The sequence below is a fragment of the Sprattus sprattus genome (genome assembly GCF_963457725.1).
Source record: "Sprattus sprattus genome assembly, chromosome: 19".
Taxonomy (NCBI): Eukaryota; Metazoa; Chordata; class Actinopteri; order Clupeiformes; family Clupeidae; genus Sprattus; species Sprattus sprattus.
In genome coordinates this window covers 26,664,859-26,689,516 of record NC_137917.1, presented here as the reverse complement: position 1 = coordinate 26,689,516, position 24,658 = coordinate 26,664,859, and the positions used below count along the sequence as shown (strand labels likewise).

Sequence of the window (24,658 nt, the reverse complement as noted above, 5' to 3'; positions counted from 1 at the left end):
TAGAAAAGCAATAAGCCCCGCGAGTCCGTGGTTTGCGCTGATTTTAGAACAGGTCAGGGGGTTTAATGGCACTCCGCGAAACTCCCCTTACCTGTTCTAAAATCAGCGCAAACCACGGCCTCTTGGGGCTTATTGCTTAAATATATGTATATATATATATATACTGTATATATATAAAGTATATGTTAAAAGTGTGAAAATAGAAGTATTAATATGAATAGAAAACACAATCTTGCAGGAATAAAAAGTACAAAACAAGGCAATACAGGTATCTCTAAACATATGTGTGCGCCTCTGTATACATTTTAATTATGTGAAGATTTCCCTACGCTGTATAACGCTCTTGCTCCTGAAGGAACAGCCTGTTTTCTTCAGATGTGATCTGAGTTATCTTTCCCTTAGAACAACCTCTTTTGTACACCACAGCCAAGCTAAAGCAGACAATTAATAAGAACCCTGCAACTATGGTAATGGCCGATGGGATGACGTCATTCTTCCGGAAGTTGTCTGAAAAAACGCCAGACCTATGGAAAAAGATAATGTTGTGCAGTGTCATCATTCATCCAAATTGATCAGCTTCTAAACTGTTATCCTGTTGTGTTTTTTTTTTTTATCAAATTAAATCAGCCAACATTTGCTGGAATCATATTGCGTTTTAAAGGCCCACACTGAATTTATTGCAGCTGCAAGGTTGGTCTGCCTGTTTTAAGTGGTCTTGCGGTGCCACACATTATACTTCGCAGCCAAAAAAAACCTTCATGGTGACAGTAGTAGTAGTAGTGTGGATAGGCATTCAAAAATATTTCGGTATCATACCTGGTAGTTGATGCAGTTGTGTTGAGGGTGGTAGGTCTCAGAGCAGTTTTATGAAAATAATTCCTGTATAGGAGCATTACAAAACACTTAGCATATGTTATATATAGACAATCATTTTGGCAAAATTCAGAGGCCTTAGTCCCCTGGTCATAAGGTACTACACTATATGCACTAGTAATGTTAGAAACAAGCCAAGTCACAAAAAAACCTGAACACACCTCGGCCTAATCCATTGGTATGCAGTTTAGTGTAAATAATGACCTGTTCATCACATTTATCCTTTGCATTTGCCACAAGAATGAATTCAATGGCATGTTTGAGATATAAGGCATGGATTTCTGCAGATATTTATAGTCTGAACTTACTGTGTTGTACATGGAACATCATCATCATCATCATCATCTTCATTTTGCACAGGGAAGGTATTGACTGGAATGCTGGGACACGGAAGTGTGTCCTTGAAGCGTAATGGGGAGATGTCTACAGTCAAAAACAAGAGTCATTGCTTATGGCATTTGCATATTATATAACTAGAAGTCAACAAGACAACTGAAGTATAACTACACTGATCATCCAAGTACAAGCACAGCAGTGATATTTGGGACAGGTGGCCAACCACGACCAACCTTGCATGGAGATGAGAAGAAAGATGCCACCTCCTTTCAGAAACTCTCTGGATCGGAGAACAGTGGCCGACATGAATAGGCCATAACCTATCCCTTCATTAGCGTAGAACTGATCTGAGCTGTCGTCTGTTTCAAGAGTTCCCCAGATTCTTGGATTGTGGGACTCTGGATTTATGGGGGGAAAAATATTAATTTTCTTTTGTGAAGATAACTTAGCTCTTGTTCCATCTAATACTGCGATCATAAGGTCTCTAGGTTACAAAGCTAAGACCATAAAAGCTTACCGTAAGGGACAAATCATAAGGTCTCAAGTTTACGAAGCTAAGATCATTAAAGTTAACCATCAAGGCCAAATCATAAGGTCTTGAGTTTACAGAGCTAAGATCATTAAAGCTTACCGTAAAGGCCTAATCATAAGGTCTCGAGTTTACAACGCTAAGATCATTAAAGTTTACCATAAGGGCCAAATCATAAAGGTCTCGAGTTTTCGAAGCTAAGATCATTAAAGTTTACCATAAAGGCCTGATCATAAGGTCTCGAGTTAACGAAGCTAAGATCATTAAAGTTTACCGTAAAGGGCCAAATCATAAGGTCTCGAGTTTACGAAGCTAAGATCATTAAAGCTTACCGTAAAGGCCTTATCATAAGGTCTCGTGTTAACGAAGCTAAGATCATTAAAGTTTACCGTAAAGGGCCAAATCATAAGGTCTCGAGTTTACGAAGCTAAGATCATTAAAGTTTACCATAAAGGCCAAATGAGGTTGTTGTTAGACTTCTTTGTTGGGACATGCGCTTCTGGATGTGAGGGTTCTGGTCCAGTAGTGTAACGGTCACCTGCCTTGAAGCACAAGGCCACTTCAGTGTATCATCATTAATCCCAGAAACTAGTCGGAAAAAAACTCCAAAATGATCTTTGGTCAGGCGTACCATTGTCTGGTACCTATAGCCATCGGCAGAGTAGTACTTTGGGCTGTGAAGAAATGAGTTATTAGCACTTATGCTTAATCTTTCCTCAAAGTTCCTGATCGGCCATGTGTGATGGGGGCACTCGGTCTCTGACAGGTTGATGTCGTCCACAGAGAAGCCACCGCTGGACGACCCAGGTCCTTTGCGGGCCTCAAACTCCACCTGGAAAGTCTTAGTGGCGTTCAGAGGAACATGGTGGAGCTGCCAGTAATTAACTGGGGAACCTGGACAAACAATGGATTTCTGGGGACTCAATGTTTCATAGAAAACTTCATAATGCACAATAATGGTAAAATAATACACATTACAGTTTGGGTCTCAAGAGCATAGACAACTACTGCATTTGTGATTTCATTACGAACTGTATAAGGCGTTTAGGTGTTTGTCTTAAAAGGATTGTTTGTAATCCAGAACTAAGTACCTTGTGTCTGACTCATGAGTCTGCGAGTTCCTATGATATCATGCACACCATCAAACTCTCTTATCCAGATGTTGAGCTGGTCAGACCAACTTCCACTGTGGTAGTAGAAGAACTCAAGGCACTGGATCTTGCAGCTTCTTCTGGGGGTCATCCTTCTGGTCTGCAATCTGGTAGAGTCTCCCACGCTGCCTCTCTTGGTGCTGAAGTGCATGAAGAAGCCTGTGCCTGGAAAAATATAAAGAAAAGATGTATTAGCAACCCACAGAAAGATGAAGTGAGCTGTGAAAATACTGAGCTTTGGATGGCAGTTGTTTCAATTAACCAATTCATTTCAATGGCCATGCCCTATTGTTTATGATTAGTTTCATGTCTTCTTATGTGGGCAATGGCGCCACAAGAACAGACTTAACTTATACATACTCAGACATTATCCCATGTATTTCTGAATATCCCACACAATAATGTCATCTTAAAATGTGTGGATTAAATATCTCACCATGAGAGCCAGTGCCCAGGTAGGTGTGATCAGAGTGGGGACCTCCAGCAGCGTGGCTCACTCTCCTCCACCTTCGTGATCTTCTGGAGCAGACACTCATCTCACACAGGCTCTCCTCCTCAAAGCTGCAGTAGTCCAGGAAGGAGATGGATTCATCTGTGGGCACACGGTATACCAGCTTTCCATTATTATGTTCAGGCAGTGTTTTGCAGTGAGCAGTATTTTTGATTTTATTTTATTTTTAACTTTGAATGTCTCCTTCAAGCACCAAAGTTTAAATATGTTCTCTCAAGAGTCTTGTATGTTTCTCTGTGCGAGAGTGTACGCATCTTGTTAAATGTAAATTATGTGTAGTTTGTAGTTCAACACAAAAGTATATATTAACAACATAATAACAACATGCCTGAAAACCTTTCAAATTAATTGTTCTGGGGGAGCAACGATAGAGTGTGCATTTATTTATTCATCTTCCAGTTAAAAATAAACCTGACGGATAGAAAGCGTGAATAATTCTACGATCTTAAGTAAGATAATCAACAAAAATATACATGTGTTGACATCCTTGCTCCAGAGACAAATTACTTACTGCATCCATAGAACTTGTTGAGCTCTTCTACATCATAGTGGCTCATATCCAGTCGCTGTCCAATCACATCCTGGAACTCAGGTAGTTTTGTGATGATGGTTGATCCATTTCCTTTGCTGAAGGCATCTTTGGGGTAGTGCAGGAGAGAGAAGTAGTCATATGGGGTGTCCATGGTGCTGTTGGTATCGTTCGTTCTGATTTCGAAATTATACTCCTCCCCTGAAAACAATAAATTATTATTTTGTTTTGATGCAGTGATGAATGTAGAGATCAAACTATTTTATGATTTTGTATTATTTATTATAAATGTGTTGTTACATAAAGTAAAATTCCCAATTAAATACACATAAATTACTAACCTGCTTCAATGTTCTCCCAGTTGATTGTGATATAATCATCGCGGTCATATCTGGACTGCTCATGCCAGAAGCCCAGAGCATGCATGAGCTCATGCTCCACTGTAGCCACAGTGTCACAGTTAGAGCCAATAGAAATATCCTGTGCCCATGAAGGCTGTCGCCCCACCTTGGACCAGCATCTAAATCGATATGATATCATATGATACTTAAAGGCACCCAGTGCAACTTTATGTAAACATTCAATGAAAAATAAACATTCAATTTCTAGTCTTTTTTACACGTAGTAAGTTTCAATAACTCCATACCATTACATATCGACATTCAAGGAGCAAAGATGAGACGTCGTTGTGTGGTGAGAACTGATAGAAAATCGTAAACAACAACAATCACCGGTAGGGAGAAGCCATTTTTCCATTGACTGGAAGCCTGCTTTATTTATTGTAGGTTAAAAAAAATAAAGAAAATGGCGCCGATTGTTGTTGTTATCGATTTTCTATCAGTTCTCACCACACAACGACGTCTCATCTTTGCTGCTTGAATGTCGGTATGTAATGGTATGGAGTTATTGAAACTTACTAAGTGTAAAAAAGACTAGGAATTGAATGTTTATTTTTAAGCCTCAAAAGTTGCACTGGGTGCCTTTAAAGGATAATATATAGTCCGCCGGACATTATCGAAAAATAAATCCCGACGCGATCCAGATGCGCAACGATCAATATATATTAAAAAAAACATTGGGGTGGCCCATTCAAATCAACAGAACTTTTTGGAACATTCTGAGGAGCCACATAATAAGATATGATAACATATATTATACGAAAATGCCATGTTGTGCTATATGCCATGTGTTGTGTTGTGCAGCCAAATATGGCATACCCTATGCTCCGCTTCAGGTTAATCAAATGTTGTTCAAACCACCATCGCCGAGGCCGAAAGTCGATGCACGTTTTGAGTCTGAATTGCTCAAAGGCTTTCAGGATGACTCCTTTGGCATTCATGTCTGAAGGTAAAGACATAACTTAGCACATAAAATAGAAACATTTCAAACTTCCCTGTGTGTGAGGTGCCAGATGAGTAATGTTTTTCTTTACCCAAGCTCCAGTTTAAATCATACGGGACCGGCAATGGCCAGCGGTACTGATCACCTCGAATGGACCTCTTCTGCCTAGTCTGAAGAACATACGGAGCTGAAGTCACTTTGAATCATTTTCTTTTCTTTACAAAATACGCTTGAGGAAGTTTTAGTTTATTAGATGAAGTTGTTCAAGCTTTCATGACTGTAAATCTTCATCCTGTACGTGGTGTCTTACCCTGCTGGAACCCTGAAAAGGCAGGGATAAAGGAATACTTAGTTAATGAATCATTTTAAAACTGATTGTTCAAATCCTTGTTTGTGATTGGCTAAAAGCCGTTGTAAAATCCAGCATAACCTTACAATTTGACCTCATAACATTCTATGATAACATTCCATATTACTGCGCAGCATATTCATATAGCGCATTTCATACACAGTGTTCCATCTGGCTGTTGCTTTGCTTCAAGGGTTGCGTGGCAACGATTTATTTAGGAACTATATTTTTTAGTGGCGGAAGAATGATGGTTTTTCATTAAACTATTGTTTCTTAAATTGAATTGTCTTTATTCATGAAACCATATCAAATATTTGTAGTAACAGTTTTAGAAAAGCAATAAGCCCCGCGAGTCCGTGGTTTGCGCTGATTTTAGAACAGGTAAGGGGGTTTTAAGGGGGTTAACAACTCCCCTTACCTGTTCTAAAATCAGCGCAAACCACGGCCTCTTGGGGCTTATTGCTTAAATAAATACAAGCACACACAACTCGAGAGTGATACAGCTTATGCCCTTAAATTATAACATTTCATTATAATTTATAATAAGTTCATCTAAAATGTCGACGAAAGTCCTAGTACTATTAGTATTCCTAGTATAAAATTCCACATGACCTCTTAGCATAAAACCGGAATGTCATAATCTGAATTAGATCAATCAATTGAATACCATCAGCCATATAAAAATCAACTCACTCCCTTGATGTCCCCTTCAATAAGGTTTAAACCTGTTAAACATGACAACAATTTGAATTATATATATATATTATGATTGTGGATATCACTGCATTCGTTAACATGCTACAAACTGTATGTTGTTATTGTGCTACTATGTGTTTGCTTTATTACTTTGCTTTTTGTACCTTTGTTTATCTCTGTAATATCCAGATTTTCATTTTTTTCTGTAGGGACATAAACCAGACAGTGAACATAGCTTTAAACCCCATTATAAGAGAATCGGTATTTTTGCTACTGAGCTCCCCCTAAAGTTGCACACTGTAGTTCACTTTTACACCGCTGTAGTGAATACACATCCTGCTTTGAGACCCCACAGTGGTACATGTGTATTTGTTGACAAGCTGAAGGCTATGGAAGTGGTAAATGGCAGAAGCCAAAGAAGCATGTTTACTGACGAGGAAGAGTAATATTTCAAGATTTTACACAAATATGTCTCTGCATAGTTTTATTTAGAAATATGTTGGCATAATGTGCCAATCTTCCACAAATGGGAACGTGATATTGCTTGCCGGAAAGATCTATCAGACTTGGGCAGTGATGGTTTGTGTTTGGGGCATCCAGATGTTCCCTGTCAGAGAAGAATATGTTAACACCATACTTTAGGTTTTTGGGAAAATGTGTTGCAATTACATTATTCCAGGTACTCCAAAAAACGGATTTATGAAGGATGTGTGTTTCTCTGAATTGAGTACACTTGAAAGTGAAAGTCCTCTCTATGGCAGAGGTGGTGTAGACACACACACTCTGAATTTCACCTCTGCATTTAACCCATCCAGGGAAGTGACACACACACAGTGAAGTGAGGTTACACACTAAACCGGAGCAGTAAGCTGCCATTGGCGGCGCCCGGGGAGCAGTGATCGGGGTAAGGTGCCTTACTCAAGGGCACTTCAGCTGTGGATGTGTGCAAGGGAGAGCAGTGGTCTACCACTCACCCCGCCCACATTTTTCCTACTGGTCGGGGATCGAACCAGTGACCCTACAGTTTCTGGCCTGAAACCCTAACCAGTAGGCCACAGCTGCCCCTGCCCCTCTTTTGCATACAATCTAATCCAAACCAAGACCAATTCAAAAAATAAATAAAGAGTTTATCAGTGTTCTTCACAACACATATGAGCATCACTCAAAACATGGTCAGCTGAGTACTCTAAAGTGTTTTGAACCATTTTCTTCTTTTTCTATAATTCTTCTCCTTGTCCTCAGCCCACAACTTTGCAAACAATAGCCAAGGCAACAGTGGCCAAGGCATTAACTGACAGAACCTGTTGGTGACCCCACCTCAAACCGGGAAATCATTGTTGTCTGTCGTCACACCTTGATTTACCGGTATGGTGGCATAACCATGTTTTCCTGTATATATGGGCTTTAGAGGAAAGGGATGGGTGCAAAGGGTGGGAATCCCCAGGTATCCAAGGTGATTCTTGGGTCACAACTCAAGTAAATCACGACTCTTTTATCAATGATTAACGATTCATTCTAATGTGGGATCCAATGTTATTCCTTTGTCATTTTAACCAGAGCTGACAGCCATAACATTATTAAAATTATGTCTACCTCAAGGATTACAATGAACTGAATTGTAACTAAGGAACTAAAATGGCATAGCTTATATTAAGAGACTTACCATGTAAACAAAAAGATCAATCTACTGTTTCTCATTATCTCGTGGCGATTAATTGCAAGATCGATTATTAATTAATAATTTAGTCCACTCTTAATGGAATGTCTTCATTACAGTTTAATTAAGTAAGTAAATTATAACGAATATATTCTGCTCCTTTCAACACATATTTCTCAAGCACATATCTCTACATGTTACTGCTCTAACCCTAATCCCAAGTACATCTTGTAACAATATGACAACTGACTTTAAAAAACGCTGAAACACATTTGTAATTCTTTCATTTTCAGCACTTGAAGTCAAAAAGGTTATAAGAATAAAATGTAGGCTCCCAGCTTGCTTTCCAAACTAGTAAATAGGTGTTTTATGTAATAAGAAAAACATGAATAAATCTAATTTCAAAATTATAATTAATTTCACAAATATACAAAAAAATATACTCCATTACACATCCCAATCACTGGATGCATGGCAAACCTCAACATCAATTTCTACTCCACCATTATCACTGTATACTTAGGTTAAATACTTTTACTCACCCTGAACCCTTGGTCGAGGCTGAAAATAGGTTTACATATTAAATACAGGAAGGTACCAGTTATACATTCAGTCGCTTTTTCTATAACCCCTTATGACCCCAAAACACTAATTGAAAATATATTTTCCTTCATGGATTTGTGGTACTAACCAGTGATAATGCTGTCCAAGATGCTAAGCCCAACAGAAGCAGGACATGTAACATGTAAGCCATTGGACCTGTACAGTAAAGGACATGTAACATGTAAGCCATTGGACCTGTACAGTAAAGGACATGTAACATGTAAGCCATTGGACCTGTCCAGTAAAGGACATGTAACATGTTACACGTAAGCCATACAACCTGTACAGCAAAGGGCATGTATTGAGATAGGCATGGGTAGTCACAATATAATGAAATAGAATAGAATACAAAAATATTTCTGTTCTGTTTCTTCACCTTTTTTTACATATAATTCTATTCTGAACCTATTTTAATGCCATTGATGTCTTCTTGAAAAGTAAAGTGGTTAAGATGTGAGTCATTAAGTCATCTTATTTTAAATACCTTATTGACAGTGTTGAGTGATCCCTTGAAAATGTGTGCTGTTCAGCGTCCCTCTGCACTGTGACCGCATTTCGTTCCACTTCCTTATAGCGTGTGCAATGACGTTCCACCTGTTTAATCTCACTCGTCTTATCTCACACATATTTCTGACCCTTGTGATGTGCCAATGTGGTGTGCCAATGCCACAGGCTCAGGTGTCAGTGTTGCTACAAACTGATTGCTGTTATGGACACATGGATACTAGTGCATTTGTGCGGGTAATGAATAGTAAATAAATAATGAAATTAATAAATAGTTTAAAAACACACATCTATGGTATACACAAATACAAATATTATAAATACACTGCATATACTGTATACGTATATATGTATATACAGCCGCGGAAAAAATTAAGAGACCACTTCAAAATTATCAGTTTCTCTGGTTTTACTATTTATTGGTATGTGTTAAAGTAAAATGTACATTTTAGTTGTATTCTATAACCTACTGGCAACATTCCTACCAAATTTCAAATAAAAATATTGTCATTTAGATCATTTATTTGCAGAAAAATGACAATTGGTCAAAATAGCAAAAAAGATGCAATGTCTTCAGATCTCGAATAATGCAAAGAAAACAAGCTCATATTCATTTTTAATCTACACAATACTAATGCTTTAACTTAGGAAGAGTTCAGAAATCAATATTTGGTGGAATAACCTTGATTTAAAATCACAACTTTCATGTGTCTTGGCATGCTCTCCACCAGTCTTTCACATTGCCGTTGGGTGACTTTATGCTACTCCTGGCGCAAGAATTCAAGCAGCTCGGCTTCTTTTCATGGCTTGTGACCATCCATCTTCCTCTTGATCACATTTCAGAGTTTTTTTTATGGGATTCAGGTCTCGAAATTGGGCTGGCCATGACAGGGTCCTGATCTGGTGATACTCCATCCACACCTTTACTGGCCTGGCTGTGTGGCATGGAGTCCAATTTTCAGCTTTGCCCAACACATGGTCGTCTGATGGTTAGACGGAGACCTGGAGAGGCCTACAAGCCACAGAGTCTTGCACCTACTGTGAAATTGGACTCATCAGAGAAGACGAACTAGGAGACCCTCCAGTCGGCTTTGGTTCAATCCTTATGGTCTTTTACAAACCTCAGCCAGGCAAAGTACATTGTCCCGGAAGAAAAACTTGCTTCCTTTTTCTCTGACAATGTTCCCCAACTCTGAGAAGTGTTTTTTCCAGCAGGGCAATGCTCCATGCCACACAGCCAGGCCAGTAAAGGTGTGGATGGAGTATCACCAGATCAGGACCCTGTCATGGCCAGCCCAATTTCGAGACCTGAATCCCATAAAAAAAACTCTGAAATGTGATCAGGAGGAAGATGGATGGTCACAAGCCATGAAAAGAAGCCGAGCTGCTTGAATTCTTGCGCCAGGAGTAGCATGAAGTCACCCAACGGCAATGTGAAAGACTGGTGGAGAGCATGCCAAGACACATGAAAGTTGTGATTTTAAATCAAGGTTATTCCACCAAATATTGATTTCTGAACTCTTCCTAAGTTAAAGCATTAGTATTGTGTAGTTTAAAAATGAATATGAGCTTGTTTTCTTTGCATTATTCGAGATCTGAAGACACTGCATCTTTTTTGCTATTTTGACCAATTGTCATTTTTCTGCAAATAAATTATCTAAATGACAATATTTTTATTTGAAATTTGGTAGGAATGTTGCCAGTAGGTTATAGAATAAAACCAAAATGTACATTTTACTTTAACACATACCAATAAATAGTAAAACCAGAGAAACTGATAATTTTGAAGTGGTCTCTTAATTTTTCCGCGGTTGTATACATCATTTAGAAAAGACATCAGTGTAATTACTTATGTTTTTAGTTATACACAGGAAAAGATGTTAAATTCCTTGTGATGTTGGTTGGGGACTTCCCACAGCAGACAATCCTCTCACTGTCACAAGCAAGTACCAGCCAGCATCCTCACCAACATAGCAACTGCCCAACCATAGATACAATAACAACACACTGGATGAAGACAGCCTGGTAACCATGGATATAACAACAGCGCACTGGATGAAGACAGCCTGGTAACCATGGATATAACAACAGCGCACTGGATGAAGACAGCCTGGTAACCATGGCTATAACAACAGCGCACTGGATGAAGACAGCCTGGTAACCATGGATATAACAACAACACACTGGATGAAGACAGCCTGGTTTCCATAGATACAATAACAACACACTGGATGAAGACAGCCTGGTGTCCACTTTTCTGCCCCTCTCACACTAGAAAATCTAAGCAGCAAGTAAGCAGTAATTTAGCAGCAAAGAGTTAACCTCAATATGTTTATTCTCAAACAGACATGCAAATGATTTTAAAACCTGATTTTGTCCCTTCGTTAAGCAACCCTGGTTCAGGCTAAACAAATAGCTGAAAACACGAAGTAGTGTGGTGTACGCAAAAAGTACCGTGGCCTAGCCAGTACGTTTTTCTTAAGACTTTAGAATGGAAGATATGATTGTTAAAATACATCACAAAACACAGTTCGCAGGGGATTTTTTACGGAATAGAGAACAAAGAGGATAAGCCCTACGAGTGGGCAGGGTCCCGGTTCGAAAATAATTCCAGGATTTCAAAACAAAAAAAGGGAAAACTGAAAATTCCCCTGAAGGGCTTCTTGCAAAGTGACCAAGAAAAGATTAGTGAAAAGTGAAAGTGAAAGTGAAAGTCTTCTCTATGGCAGAGGTGGTGTAGACACACACACTCTGAAATTCACCTCTGCATTTAACCCATCCAGGGAAGTGACACACACACACACACACAGCGAAGTGAGGTTACACACTAACCCGGAGAAGTGAGCTGCCATTGGCGGCGCCCGGGGAGCAGTGATCGGGGTTAGGTGCCTTGCTCAAGATTAGACCAGATAAAGGCAGAGAGAGACTCATTCACTCTTATCACGCCTTAATGATGCACACATAGAAAAGCTTCATATTATTGACATGCTTTTGAAAATTGAAAATGTACAGTTGCAGAAAGAAGTGGGAACTCTCAAGGCTAATAACAGCATGTTGAACTCAACAGTGAAAGTGTTGTCAGGTGACTTAGAGGAGGTGAAGACTGCATATAATTAAATAATAAAAAACAGCGCACATAAGGTTAGCCAGTTCTCCAAGCAGCAACGCCGGAAATGAGGAATGATGGAAGAAACATTCAGATTCACGGGAGAGTCAGTGCCCAACATTCAGATTGTCAGAAGTGACAATGAGCAAAGGGGAACATCCAGCAGCCTTTGCAGATAGGTTACTGGAAGCTTCTGAAACATACAGTGGTACCCTGACATCATGACTGAGGATGTTGGCTATACATTGCTTTGATCAACAAAAGTGATCCCCAGATTCGCTCTGCCATAGAAATGTCTGTGACTCATCTCTCAGGCTATGATGAAAGTATTGTTAAAATGACACAATTTTACAATAATCAAGCCACTTATAAGAAATCACACCCCACTGCAGCTATAGGAAGTAGGCTTTCCCAACCGAACAGGAGACAAAAAGGGCCATAATTCTCTAGTTCTTGACAGTGTACTTCTGTGAATGTGATTTTGAGCTAGATGACAAGTGCGAAAGAACCTGACATGTAATAAACTTTATCCTCTTGCCCTCACTGTGCTGCTTTGGATTCATGACATCATCCTCATGTCATCCTCATGTTTTTCTTCTTCTTCACAGACCCACGACAATTAACTCCAAAATCTACTCTACTCTTAATTCTACTCTACTCTACTCTACTCTAATTCTACTTTTTTTTCATCCTGACTGATCACATTTTCCAGTGTACAAAACACACTGAAGACCTAACCTGGACTCTCCGCACACAACATGTGACAAAGTCATCCAGGCAGCGGCTGTACTTCCTCCGGAGGCTGAGGAAATTCAAGGTCTCCCCTCCCATCCTGAGGACCTTCTACTCCTCAGCTGTGGAGAGCGTCCTCACAAGATGCATCTCCGTCTGGTACGGAAGCTGTACCGCTCAAGACCAGGCCAACCTACAGAGGGTGGTGCGCTCAGCTGAGCGGACTATCAGAGCGTCCCTACCCAAAGTGAAAGACATCTATCACAAGTGGGTGGAGTCGAGGGCAAAAAATATCAGGAGGGATGACACACACCCCAATGCCAGCCTCTTCACCCTGTTGCTGTCGGGTAGACGCCTACGAGGCCTTAACTCAAGGACTGAGAGACTTAAGAGAAGTTTTTATCCACAGGCAGTGAGACACTTAAATTCAAATTTTGAATTCGACACCTTACTTTTATTAGAGTTATTTTTATATTTGATTATTTTTAATTTTATCTTCATAAATGTATTTATTTATTTTATATTTGATTTATTTTTCCACAGTGTGGAGCATATACCCTTTTACATTTCACTTCAATTTATTGTAGCCTATGTGACAAATTAAAACACTTGAACTTGAACACACACACACACAACACACGCATTTCCCATAAATGTCCTGATAACTTCCTGGAGATTATATTAAGATCAGTCGTTTCACAAAGCCTCTTCTGCACTGCTCTTCTGACTCTTCACCTAGGTACATCGAAAGAAGGTATGCATTTTCAGTTGTCCCATTACCAAAATTCGTAGCTATTATACACAGAAATTTAATTCTATCTCTAGGCAAAGTGTTTCCCTGTGTTTTTCAGTTGTTGCACTACCAACATTAGTATACACATTAATGGATAGATGGCACCATTTAAACTTCAAGCTGTTATACACAGAAATGTAATTCTATCGTTACACCATCTCATTACATTTCAAACAGGCACCTGGCATCAGTATCAATTCTACTTTAATTTTACAGTACTATTTTAATTTGAACTGTCTGATAATCTACTACAGAGTTGAATTACAAGGCCAAAGGATGTGGTAGAAGACTTTTTTCTGTGCAGTGGGCTAAACACAGAGGAATGATGTAAATAGAGATACATCCAGAGATTTGAGACTGATTCAGAAACTGCAGTCTCACACTACTGCCATTCCCACCAAACTATTATGCACAAATACAGTTTATTTACCTGTTGTTAGATACATTACAATAAAGACGTTAATATAAATGAGACCAGCAATCAGCGCTTTATCTTTTGCAGAAGAGGTAGAGTGTCGCAACCAAATATCATGAACAAACTCCAAAGATGAGCTGGGTCGCAGCCAGTGTATATAGTTCATGTAGTTCCTCAAAACATGTTTCATAAGCATTTTTCTGACAAAAGACGTCAACGTCTGACCCTTGTCTGATCAGTAGGTGTCTGTCAGCAAAAACAACATGTATCACTTCAGCAAAGTGTCACAATCATTCATATCGCAAGAGTTGGTTCCTTAATACAGCACATGTACATTAAGCATGCAGTTTAAAAATAGAATAGCAATGTATCCCCTATTGTAATCACAAATGCCATCATTGACAGAGTTTTCTGCATTATTGCTCTGTTCATCCTTATCATAGTAACCTTTTGAGGACATTGTAAGCTGTTCTACAACCAACACTTTGAATGCTGGTTCTCTCAGTCTGTAGCCACCATTAATTCTATATATTTCATGTTTATACCTTCTTGTAAATTTCATGGATTTGTGTCCATCATTTGTATGTATTGTATCATTTGATGTATTGTTAGGGGTTCAAATACTTATTTGCCGCAACAAATGCAAATAAATTCATAACTGTTATAAAATTCAGTTTTCTGGATGCTTTTGTTGATATATTGTTTCTCACTGTTAAAATAAACCTACCATTACATTTATAAATCACAAATTTCTTTGCAAGTGGCCAAACTTGCTAAATTGGCAGGGGGTCAAATTTGATTTTGATATTAGTTAATATGGCAAAAAAAATCATGAGGGTACTACAATCAGCTTTTCACAAGTGAGTTAGTTTCGATTTTCAAATAAAAATACATAGAGAATGCGTGTTTAAAGTATTTTCTCTTTTTGAACAAATAATAATAATAATACTAATTTCTCTGAGACATGATGAACAAAATGCCACTACCACTTCCTTACTAAGAATGTGTGAAAAACATCGGTAACACGTTCTATGAAGCCTAGCTGTATAAGGCCCTATAAGGGCATTATAAGGGCCTTACTAATGACTTATAAAGTAGCTTTAAGTCATTGTAGCAATCATTATAACTACGTCTAACTGTGTCATCACAAGGACTCTTTCACTTTCTGACACCTCTGTTAAGTTCCATTATCTGCAATGCCTTTGTCTATCAGTGCTGTCAAAACTGACAAGGAAAATAACTTCAGTCTCAGCAGTTTCATTTTTTACCACTTTCTGCAGAAGGAAGGGTGTGTGTGCTTTCTCGTCATCCCAGAAAACCCAAAGACCTATTTTGTGTTTTACAATGGAAGTTCTATGAAACTAAATACCACAAAGTGTCATTCGAGGTCATTTTGGAATCTACACTCCATGCTGATTTTCTTGTAATTTGCTCTTGTGAAATAATGAATCAAAGTCCTACAGCCTATTTCTCTTTTCTGGAAAATGATACGTGAAAATGTTAAGCTAGGACAAATTGAGCCATGCACTTATGTCTTTTCACCCAACTGTGGCTAAACTGTTGAACAAACTTCCGCTTGTTAGTTTTCTATAGAGCATATATAATCTTCCTGATACCTTCCTGGAGATGTGATCCAGGCCACACTTCTTATCTGCACTGCTTCTTCACATAGGGACATCCAAAGAAGGTATGGATTTTCAGTTGTTCCATTATTAACATTAGTAAACACATTAACAGATAGATACTTCAAGCTCTTGTACACAGAAATGTAATTCTATGTCTAGGCAAAATGCATCCCTGTGTTTTTCTCTTGGTGAGCTTGGCGTGTGGATTGGCCCCATCACTGGTATGTCTACCCAAAAAAGTTTTTTTTACAACTAAGAATGTGAATGTGAGTTTTCTTAATTTGTTTGCAATTTTAACCCAAATATTTTTCTGTTTAGCCTCATCCAATAGGAAAAGGTATGTTTTTTGTTTTGTTTTTGAAATACTTGTTGTTCATAGAAAGAACACCGATGCGTATGGTTATAACTACACACCATACCATACGTACTTTTATGTAATAAAACAATCGATTACAATTTATTAACATACACACATAGAAAATTACCTTTTGGCTAACTATATGTAAGTCTGTCTGCCTTTCTTTTTGTGTGTTCTTGAATGTATTCAATTCTTTCACAAAAAAGTTATGAATGTAAAATGAAAAACATTTATTAGAAAAATATCAAAATGAGCTTCTCCTGTCATTTACTCTCATATAATTTTCCTTCTTTGACACAGATGAAGACATCGACATTACAGTGATAAATAAAGGTAAGCACCAGTTAACTGGAATTATCAAAAACATTAAAAGACCTAATGATCAATAACACTAAAAGACTAAATGTAAATTAATACCCAGAAGAAACAGTCTGACTAAATGTTTCTACAGGCTTGGACCTATTTGAAGGGGACATCAAGGTGGTGAGTTGGCATTTTATTTTGATAGAATATTATCAGGGTAGTATTCTATTACATTGCTTTCTAATAACATACATTTGCAGTGTTTCATGTAAACAGTTACATTTCAATTTGACCCCTGACTGTGATCCTGTACCTTCTATGGGGAACCTTGCTCAGGCATTAGCTCCGCAAAACTATTGACATTTGACCCAAACTATAACTCATTTTCAGATCTACTGTATTTAAGCCTCTGAGTCTGGTTTCTGATTTATTTTATTCTTTATCATTTTGCATGACTCTCCATTGCCCATGCTTCCATAGGCGGCCAAGGTAAGGGACCTTGTCAGTCCTTGGGTGCCCTTTGGTGCACTGAGGTCTTTGTTATTGTTATTGGTTTGTCGTTGTTATATACAGTAGTAGCTCAAGAGAGGATGTAGATTTATGAAAAGTTGTCTTGATGTGTTCCGCTTGTTTTAGACCAGGAGGAGGAGGTCCATTCGCAGTGAACAGCACCGATGGCCCCTACCAGTCCCCTATTCTTTGTACTCGAGCCTGGGTAAGAACAGGTCTTATAGAATGTAATAATCAACATCCTTTTATTTTAACTGCGTTGAGTACATTCTTTGTTTGTGTTACTTTAGATATGAATGCAAAAGGAGTCATATTGAGAGCTTTTGAACAGTTCAGACTGAAGACATGCATTGACTTCAGGCCCGGGCTTAGGGGAGAGCAGCATATTGCAATCAAGAAGGACACAGGGTTGGAGTTTGCAATACATTTGTTTTCAATGTTGATGATGAAATGTTCTGTTGTAAGCACAAGTGTTGTCATTTTGTAGATGTTGGTCCCACGTTGGAAAAGAAAAGTGGAAGCAGGATCTGTCTATTGGCCCTAACTGTGACACAGTGGCTATAGTGGAGCATGAGCTCATGCATGCTCTGGGCTTCTGGCATGAGCAGTCCAGATATGACCGCGATAATTATATCACAATCAACTGGGAGAACATTGAAGCAGGTCTCTATTTTCTTTCTTAAAAACTTGGTGACTGTTACTGTGTATAAATAAATGATACACTATATGTATTGCATATGGAATATTGAGGTTCACACATATGTGCTGTGTAATGGGGTGCATATGTTGCCGGCGTGGTCTTGCTTCGTCGACTACTGCGTTGTGTTCAAGGTGCAACATTTATAGATTTAGTATGTTCTGTTTTATTGTCATTTTGTGTGAAGTGTCACTGCATTAAAACACTGTTTGCCTCTAGGGAAGGAGCATAATTTCAAAATCAGAACGAATGATACCAACAACACCATGGACACCCCATACGACTACTTCTCTGTCATGCACTACTCCAAAGATGAATTCACTAATGGAAATGAATCAACCATCATCACAAAACTACCTGAGTTCCAGGATGTGATAGGACAGCGACTGGATATGAGCCACTATGATGTAGAAGAGCTCAACAAGTTCTATGGATGCAGTAAGTATCCATATATTGGTTGCTGACAATGAAACTCAACACCTAAAACAATCCGGTAATTAAATATATGTATCACATTTAAAATGACTCCTTTTCATCTTTAGAGTTACAACATTTAGGTTTGAACTATTATCAAAGAATGTTATTGTAGCTGGCCAGTTTTATAATATCCTCAAATTCATTTTGATGGAGAATGTCATACTATGTGAAAATAAAAATTAGTCTTGCATAGTCAGACTCAGTGAGGCCCTCTAGTGTCTCAACTTAGAATCTCAATAGGTTCCAGCCAATTATTACTTCTGCCAGAGTCAACTCATATGCCTTCTGGATCCAGGAGCCCTCAAAAGTAGGATCAACTTACTGCATTGCAGATAAACGTGAGAGAACTAAAAGAATGAGTTTGTGCCTGGAAGTGCTGAAGAGACGTTTATTATCATGTTGCATAACGAAAATCTATTTAAAATGAGCATTTGAGCATTCCTTGTCAAATTGAAAATGTTGTACATTGACAGATGAATCCATCTCCTTCCTGGACCACTGCAGCTTTGAAGATGAGAGCCTGTGTGAGATGAGTGTCTGCTCCAGGAGTTCAGCTGGATGGCAGAGAGTGAGCCGAGCTGTTGGAGGTCCCCACTCAGACCACACCCACCTGGGCACTGACTCTCAGGGTGAGGTTTAGATTTTGACTTGGTTGGTATGTGTGATCTCCTACACAAGACATGGATGTGGACTTTTCTTGTTTTCAAAAAAAACATGAGCGAGGTTGATGTGTGAAATTGTTGAAAATAATGTTATATTGCAACACAGCTACACTACAACAATCATTTACTGTCATTAGAATGCAGCTACAGGGCCTTGTAGTTGTTGCTGTAACTTTTTTCCTGGCACAGGCTTCTTCATGCACTTCAGTACCAAGAAAGGCAGCGTGGGAGACTCCGCCAGATTGCAGACCAGGAGGATGACCCCCAGAAGAAGCTGCAAGATCCAGTGCCTTGAGTTCTTCTACTACCACAGTGGGAGTTGGTCTGACCAGCTCAACATCTGGATAAGAGAGTTTGACGGTGTGGATGACATCATGGGAACTCGCAGACTCATGAGTCAGATAAGAGGTACTTAGTTATGGATAACAAACAATCCTTTTCAGACAAACACCTTAACGCAGTATACAGTTCGTAATGAAATCACAAATGCAGTAGTTGTCTTTGCTCTGTCTTTGCTCTGAATAAAACTGTAACATGCATGTATTATTTTACCACTATTGTGCATTATGAAGTTTTCTGTGAAACCTTGAGTCGCCAGAAATCCGTTGTTTCTTCAGGTTCCCCAGCTGAGTACTGGCAGCTCCACCATGTTCCTCTGAACGCCACTAAGACCTTCCAGGTGGAGTTTGAGGCCCGCAAAGGAGCAGGGTCCTCCAGCGGTGGCTTCTCTGTGGACGACATCAACCTGTCAGAGACCGAGTGCCCCCATCACACATGGCAGATCAGGAACTTTGAGGAAATGTTAAACACAAGTCCCAATAACTCTTATCTCCTCAGCCCAAAATACTACTCTGCCGATGGGTATAGGTATCAGGTAATGGTACGACTGAATAAGGACTATTTTGGAGTCTTTGTCCGCCTCGTTTCAGGGATCAATGATGATAGGTTACAATGGCCGTGCCCTTGGAGACTGGTGACCTTTACACTACTGGACCAGAACCCTCACATCCAGAAGCGCATGTCCCAACAAAGAAGTCTAACAACAAGTACTGAATTGTCTCTTCGTGGTGAGTAAAATGTGCCTATCATACCATACTAATCCAGTCACAATTCCTTAAAATTCTTTAGGTTTGTTTGTTTACACAAAAAGTTTACTTTGTCTCTCCCCAACAAATGCAGAATGCTTTCACAACCCACTCATATGGGGAAGTCCTGAAGGTGTCTACCCCTTGACATCATACGTTAATAGAGAGTATGGTTATCATTCCTTCATGCCTGCTGCAAAACTAACATCCAGGGAGTTCCTTAAAGGAGGTGGCATCTTCTTACTCATCACTATGCAAGGTGAGTGACCTGTGACCCCTGATGTAGGCTACCATAATCCTGGGCCATAATCCTCCAATATTAAATATGGAGGTACAAATCAATGAAATAATCACCCCGTGTGAACAGAAGACATAAATGGTCACTCTTGTATTTCCAGACATATCCAGTTTGGTTGTCAAGGATACCCTTCCATGCATATATTTTATGATTCAAAATTCTAACTTCACAAAATGTAACACCCTGCATCACTACCACATTCTTTGGACGCACACCAAATGTTGAGACATTTTGTCTACAGGGGGCGCTGCAGCTGACACATTTCAAAATATCAAGAACCCCTTAAGATAAAAAAAAAAGTTCCAATTGGCTTGCTCAACAATATGGTCGCAAATTACGAAAAAAATTCAGCGGCCAATTATTGTTATTATGACAGTGTATAAATGTCGATACTCAAGTAATAACACAAGAATATATCTTATATTGTAAACACATGCCAATATATTTTCACTCAGAATAAGACATACGTTTATCAAATATTATCAAATGTTATCATTCGCACATGTTTGTATTTCGTTAAATTCTGCACCCTTTTTTGATCCGTGCCATCGCATCGTGAGCTTTTATGCGGGTGCATCGATGCGAACCGGTGATATTTCTGCCTGTTTGCCAGTTTTGGGCAGTAACCTGCTCTGTGAACCTGACTTTTTCCTTGTTTTGATCAACAGCAGTGTTGAGCCCTGTTTTTGTGTTTTGTGTTTTCCTGTGAGCCTGAAGAATCTTTTTGGTCAGTGTTGAGCTGAGTCATTCTCTGCCTTAATAAATAATTTGAACTTAATCTGCTTTTTGGTCTGAATCTGAATTAAAACCTGAAACTAAGCAGAGTGCAGATCCAGTCATTGACTAGTTTCGTTGAGTCTGCAGGTGATGTACTGTAATCATTTATTCTTTTGTTTGCAGACATTTCTCCTCTGCATAACCAGAGCGACCTCCCTTGTCCCAGCATGAAAGGGAAGACCTTCTCTGTGTCTCCTCTGCAGCAAACTGATGATAATGGACCCTGTGGAACACAGTAAGATCACATACCAAACAAAAGCCATTATTAGCTTTTCATAAACATGAAGATGAACCTGTAGTGAACTGGTTACAAAAAGCTTCCATCTAGTTGTCACATGCAACTGCGTTTCATGACCAGTAAATTAGGAGCAGTTTGAAAAACATTCTTCCTAAAAGAAACCAGTCAAAGCATTCTACCTCTTAGACAAACTGTATGAAGAAAGAGTGTATGACCCAGTTTTCAAATCAGAGAGAGATATGGCTGAAAGATTGTCTAGAATAAAGATCTTTAAAACCTTTAATGAAGGTGCATGACCTGACTTCCAACATTATATCTGTAAACTTCTCCAGGCCCTCCAGCACCCAGCACACTCCCACTACGGCAACCTCTACTCCCACCACAACAACATCAACAACCTACAGTCCAACAACATCAACAACCTACACTCCCACCAGAACAACATCAACAACCTACACTCCCACCACAACAACATCAACAACCTACAATCCCACCACGGCAACATCAACAACCTACACTCCCACCACAACAACATCAACAACCTCCACTCCCACCACAACAACCTCAACAACCTACACTCCCACCACGGCAACGTACACTCCCACCACAACAACATCAACAATCTACACTCCCACCACAACAACATCAACAATCTACACTCCCACCACAACAACCTCAACAACCTACACTCCCACCACAACAACATCAAAAACCTACACTCCCACCACAACAACATCAACAACCTACACTCCCACCACAACAACATCAACAACCTACACTCCCACCACAACAACATCAACAACCTACACTCCCACCACAACAACATCATCAACCTCCACTTTCACCACGGCAACCTACACTCCCACCACAACAACATCAAAAACCTACACTCCCACCACAACAACATCAAAAACCTACACTCCCACCATAACAACATCATCAACCTCCACTCCCACTACAGCAACATCAACAACCTACACTCCCACCACAACAACATCAACAACCTACACTCCCACCACAACAACATCATCAACCTACACTCCCACCACAACAACATCAACAACCTACACTCCCACCACAACAACATCAACAACCTACACTCCCACCACAACAACATCAACAACCTCCACTTCCACCACAACAACATCAGCAACCTACACTCCCACCACAACAACATCAACAACCTCCACTCCCACCACAACAACATCAACAACCAACACTCCCACCACAACAACATCAACAACCTCCACTCCCACCACAACAACATCAACAACCAACACTCCCACCACAACAACATCAACAACCAACACTCCAACAACATCAACAATCTACACTCCCACCACAACAACATCAACAACCTCCATTCCCACCACAACAACATCAGCAACCTTCACTCCAACAACATCAACAACCTACACTCCCACCACAACAACATCAACAACCTACACTCCCACCACAACAACATCAACAACCTACACTCCCACCACAACAACATCAGCAACCTTCACTCCAACAACATCAACAACCTACACTCCAACAACATCAACAATCTTCACTCCCACCACAACAACATCAACAACCTACACTCCCACCACAACAACATCAACAACCTCCACTCCCACCACAACAACATCAACAACCTCCACTCCCACCACAACAACATAATCAACCTCCACTCCCACCACAACAACATCAACAACCTCCACTCCCACCACAACAACATCAACAACCTACACTCCCACCACAACCACATCAACAACCTACACTCCCACCACAACAACATCAACAACCTACACTCCCACCACAACAACATCAACAACCTCCATTCCCACCACAACAACATCAGCAACCTTCACTCCAACAACATCAACAACCTACACTCCAACAACATCAACAATCTACACTCCCACAACAACAACATCAACAACCTACACTCCCACCACAACAACATCAACAACCTCCACTCCCACAACAACAACATCAACAACCTACACTCCCACCACAACAACATCAACAACCTCCACTCCCACAACAACAACATCAACAACCTACACTCCCACCACAACAACATCAACAACCTACACTCCCACCACAACAACATCAACAACCTACACTCCCACCACAACAACATCAACAACCTACACTCCCACCACAACAACATCAACAACCTACACTCCCACCACAACAACATCTTCAACCTCCACTCCCACCACGGCAACATCAAGAACGACTGCCTCAACTCCCAGGTGAATTAATTAAACTACATTCTCTCCAAATAGACCTGTGATACAAGGGCGACTTCAGTGTTCAGAATTCTACAATTAAAGAAAAAACATGGAGATTGTTCCATGAATGCTTCCCATTTTACGCTGTATACCACCAATTTCCTTCAATAAACAAATTTATAATAAAAAAAAAAGAATTTTACAATTCTGCATCTACATATTTAAAATCTTTGTTATGCCTACAGCTGTATATTATGTCTTTAAATATATTACACAATTAAATTCAGTTTTGTTTTATAACTTCAGGCCTATAGAGTATATGTATATGTATAGAGTCACAATGCCGACCAGTAAGCACCAGGGAAAGCACCTGGCTGGATTCTCTCAATGCATCTCTCTCAACCATCACACATACAAACATACTCACAGAGACTTAGACAGAGGATGAGACCAAAGGTGGTCTGTGTATGATATAGTTTCTCTGATATATATACAGTATACAGTATGTGAGTAGTTGTGTGTACATAAGGTCATTTATAAACAGGACACTGACCTAAACTCACTTCATGTGAGTTTCAATGTTGCTGTTTTGTCTGATGACTGTATATTTAAACCGTGGCTTTATCTGTCAAACATCCGGCACAGTATGTATAGAGACTGCTGGACTGTTGAATCTTGGACATAAACTTTTTCTAAATGATATCATCTAATGAACTTGAATGCTAATGGAATTACTATTTTAAAAAACTAAATAAAACTGTTCTTGTTTGCAACTAAGGTTGTGCAGTCATGTTTAAAAAAGCTGAGGATGTAGAGGCTAACAATAGGAGAGTATATGGTGATTATATAGGTTGAAGAGAAAGAACATTTAAACTATTATATCGCCTTTAATTTTTCATATTTAAAACTAATCTAATCCATACGTTTTTTTTAAATAATAAATACACGAGAGAGGATACATTCAACTATTTTTGTCAAACACAGAAGGAACAGAGGCTACTGTAATTTCACTTCTTGCAGTATTTCTACACTCTGACCCTTGATCAAATTGGGAAGCAATAACCCCCTTCTAATACAACAACCCCTCCAGCAGGGGGCAGCAGAGTCTGTGTTGTCAATGTGTCTGAAAGTCACCTCTACAATTTAATTGTAGAAGAAAAGAGAGAAAATACACAACATTTCTAAAGGCTTAAATTACAAATGTCGATAAATGTTTTAAAATGTAATGCTGCAGAGAAATAATCATTTTCTTTTCTTCTATTCTATATTACACCTTCA

General features: G+C 39.4%; 1 protein-coding gene and 1 pseudogene across 2 annotated transcripts; one reads left to right on the top strand and one right to left on the bottom strand.

The window, feature by feature from the left end:
• Positions 1 to 325: 325 nt before the first annotated feature.
• On the bottom strand, positions 326 to 8,726 carry LOC308381148 (meprin A subunit beta-like; the record flags this gene model as incomplete). The annotated part of the gene is made up of 16 exons (XM_080858666.1): positions 326 to 524; positions 817 to 879; positions 1,182 to 1,296; positions 1,443 to 1,607; positions 2,186 to 2,632; positions 2,830 to 3,054; positions 3,326 to 3,481; positions 3,912 to 4,130; positions 4,271 to 4,449; positions 5,147 to 5,270; positions 5,362 to 5,440; positions 5,581 to 5,592; positions 6,313 to 6,344; positions 6,480 to 6,518; positions 8,515 to 8,533; positions 8,664 to 8,726. The coding sequence occupies 16 exons, from the start codon at positions 8,724 to 8,726 to the stop codon at positions 326 to 328; spliced, it is 2,136 nt and encodes a 711-aa protein (XP_080714792.1).
• A 7,188-nt stretch (positions 8,727 to 15,914) lies between these two features.
• LOC308380723 (meprin A subunit beta-like) lies at positions 15,915 to 23,405 on the top strand (annotated as a pseudogene). The gene is made up of 16 exons: positions 15,915 to 15,971; positions 16,069 to 16,087; positions 16,409 to 16,441; positions 16,560 to 16,591; positions 16,892 to 16,900; positions 17,048 to 17,126; positions 17,212 to 17,329; positions 17,409 to 17,584; positions 17,838 to 18,056; positions 18,569 to 18,724; positions 18,947 to 19,165; positions 19,375 to 19,824; positions 19,937 to 20,101; positions 21,041 to 21,152; positions 22,763 to 22,880; positions 23,148 to 23,405. The product of its transcript is annotated as a meprin A subunit beta-like (transcript).
• Positions 23,406 to 24,658: the final 1,253 nt, after the last annotated feature.